The 1,427-nt window shown below is 44.8% G+C and overlaps 1 protein-coding gene across 1 annotated transcript in view; it reads right to left on the bottom strand.

Moving 5' to 3' along the window:
• Positions 1–896: 896 nt before the first annotated feature.
• SARC_12255 (hypothetical protein) overlaps positions 897–1,427 on the bottom strand; it is a gene marked incomplete at both ends in the record, with an annotated part of 6,882 nt that continues 6,351 nt past the window's right edge. The window contains one exon of the mRNA XM_014293642.1: positions 897–989. Within this exon, the coding sequence (XP_014149117.1) occupies positions 897–989 (93 nt within the window). The remainder of the gene's footprint in view (positions 990–1,427) is intronic.

The raw sequence follows: 1,427 nt of genomic DNA, 5'->3' as shown, positions 1-1,427 counted from the left end.
AGAAGTTGTGTAAGTGAGTGTGTGTGAATGGGATGAGTCTCAGAAGACGTGTAAGTGAGTGTGTGTGGATGGGATGCGTCTCAGAAGATGAGCAAGTGAGTGTGTGTGGATGGGATGAGTCTCAGAAGTTGTGCAAGTGAGTGAGTGTGGATGGGATGAGTCTCAGACGATGTGTAAGTGAGTGTGTGTGGATGGGATGGGTCTCAGAAAATGAGCAAGTGAGTGTGTGGACGGGATGAGGAGTGTATTCGATAGAGACGAGTCTCAGAAGCTTCACTTTATAGAGCAAAAAGTAACGCAACTGTACGAACAACCGTGATCATGCCAAATTCGGGTGCAATAGTGACCCATAACCGGCCCAAACCAATATTGAGGTGCACCTGTTTACAGCAAAGGCGCTGTCTGATCTATATATCCCCACTGTGTAATGTCTACTCCTTCGTCCATTCTTTATCATACAACCATACTCGCCTTTATCCAGGGCCTTGTCATGACACTTATCTACTTCACCACTCAACGATACTATCCTCTATCGAATACAAACACCATGATACCTACCCCTTGTCATGAAACTTATCTACTACCACTCGACTTTACTATCCTCTATCGAATACAAACACCATGATACCTACCGGCCACAGCCTTTATCCAGTGCCTTATCATGATACTTATCTACTCTACCACCCAACTATACCATCCTCTATCGAATAGAAACACCATGATACCTACCCCTTGTCATGATACTTAACTACTACCACTCAACTATACAATCCTCTATCGAAGACAAACACCATGATACCTACCGGCCACAGCCTTTATCCAGTGCCTTGTCATGCTACCTATCTACTCCACCAATCAACGATACTATCCTATCGTATACAAACACCATGATACCTACCGGCCACAGCCTTTGCGCCCCAGTCGAAGACATTTCCGGACAGAATACCTTTGATTAAGGCTGAGCGTTTATCCCTGGGATTTTCGATGGCCTTGATAAGCAGATAGACAAGAATTAATACATAAGTAGTGCACAGCCCACCAACTAATATAGCAATTAGTACAATCTACATGCGTCGAATTGGATTGTATTTGATGAATCAGAACACACACACAAACTAAGTTCATCATAAGAACAACCACCACACATGCACACACAACACACAACGCACACACAAACTAAGTTAATCACAGTAGCAACCACCACACACGCACACACAACACAACACACACACAAACAAAGCTAATCACAGGAGCAACCACCACACACATTCCAGCAGCACTCAGCTCTCTCAGCCACATCATTCTCTGAGACAGCAGAGGTGTAGGTGTAGTTCACAGTCGTGCTACGTTTGTGTGTACATGGCCGTGCATGGCGTGGATAGGTATGCGCGTGCAGGTAAACGTAAGGAAGATACACAGGCACATAC

Source organism: Sphaeroforma arctica, assembly GCF_001186125.1.
Source record: "Sphaeroforma arctica JP610 unplaced genomic scaffold supercont1.2175, whole genome shotgun sequence".
NCBI classification, from domain to species: Eukaryota; class Ichthyosporea; order Ichthyophonida; genus Sphaeroforma; species Sphaeroforma arctica.
Note: the sequence above shows the minus strand (reverse complement) of the source record. Positions and strands in the feature narration are given on the sequence as shown.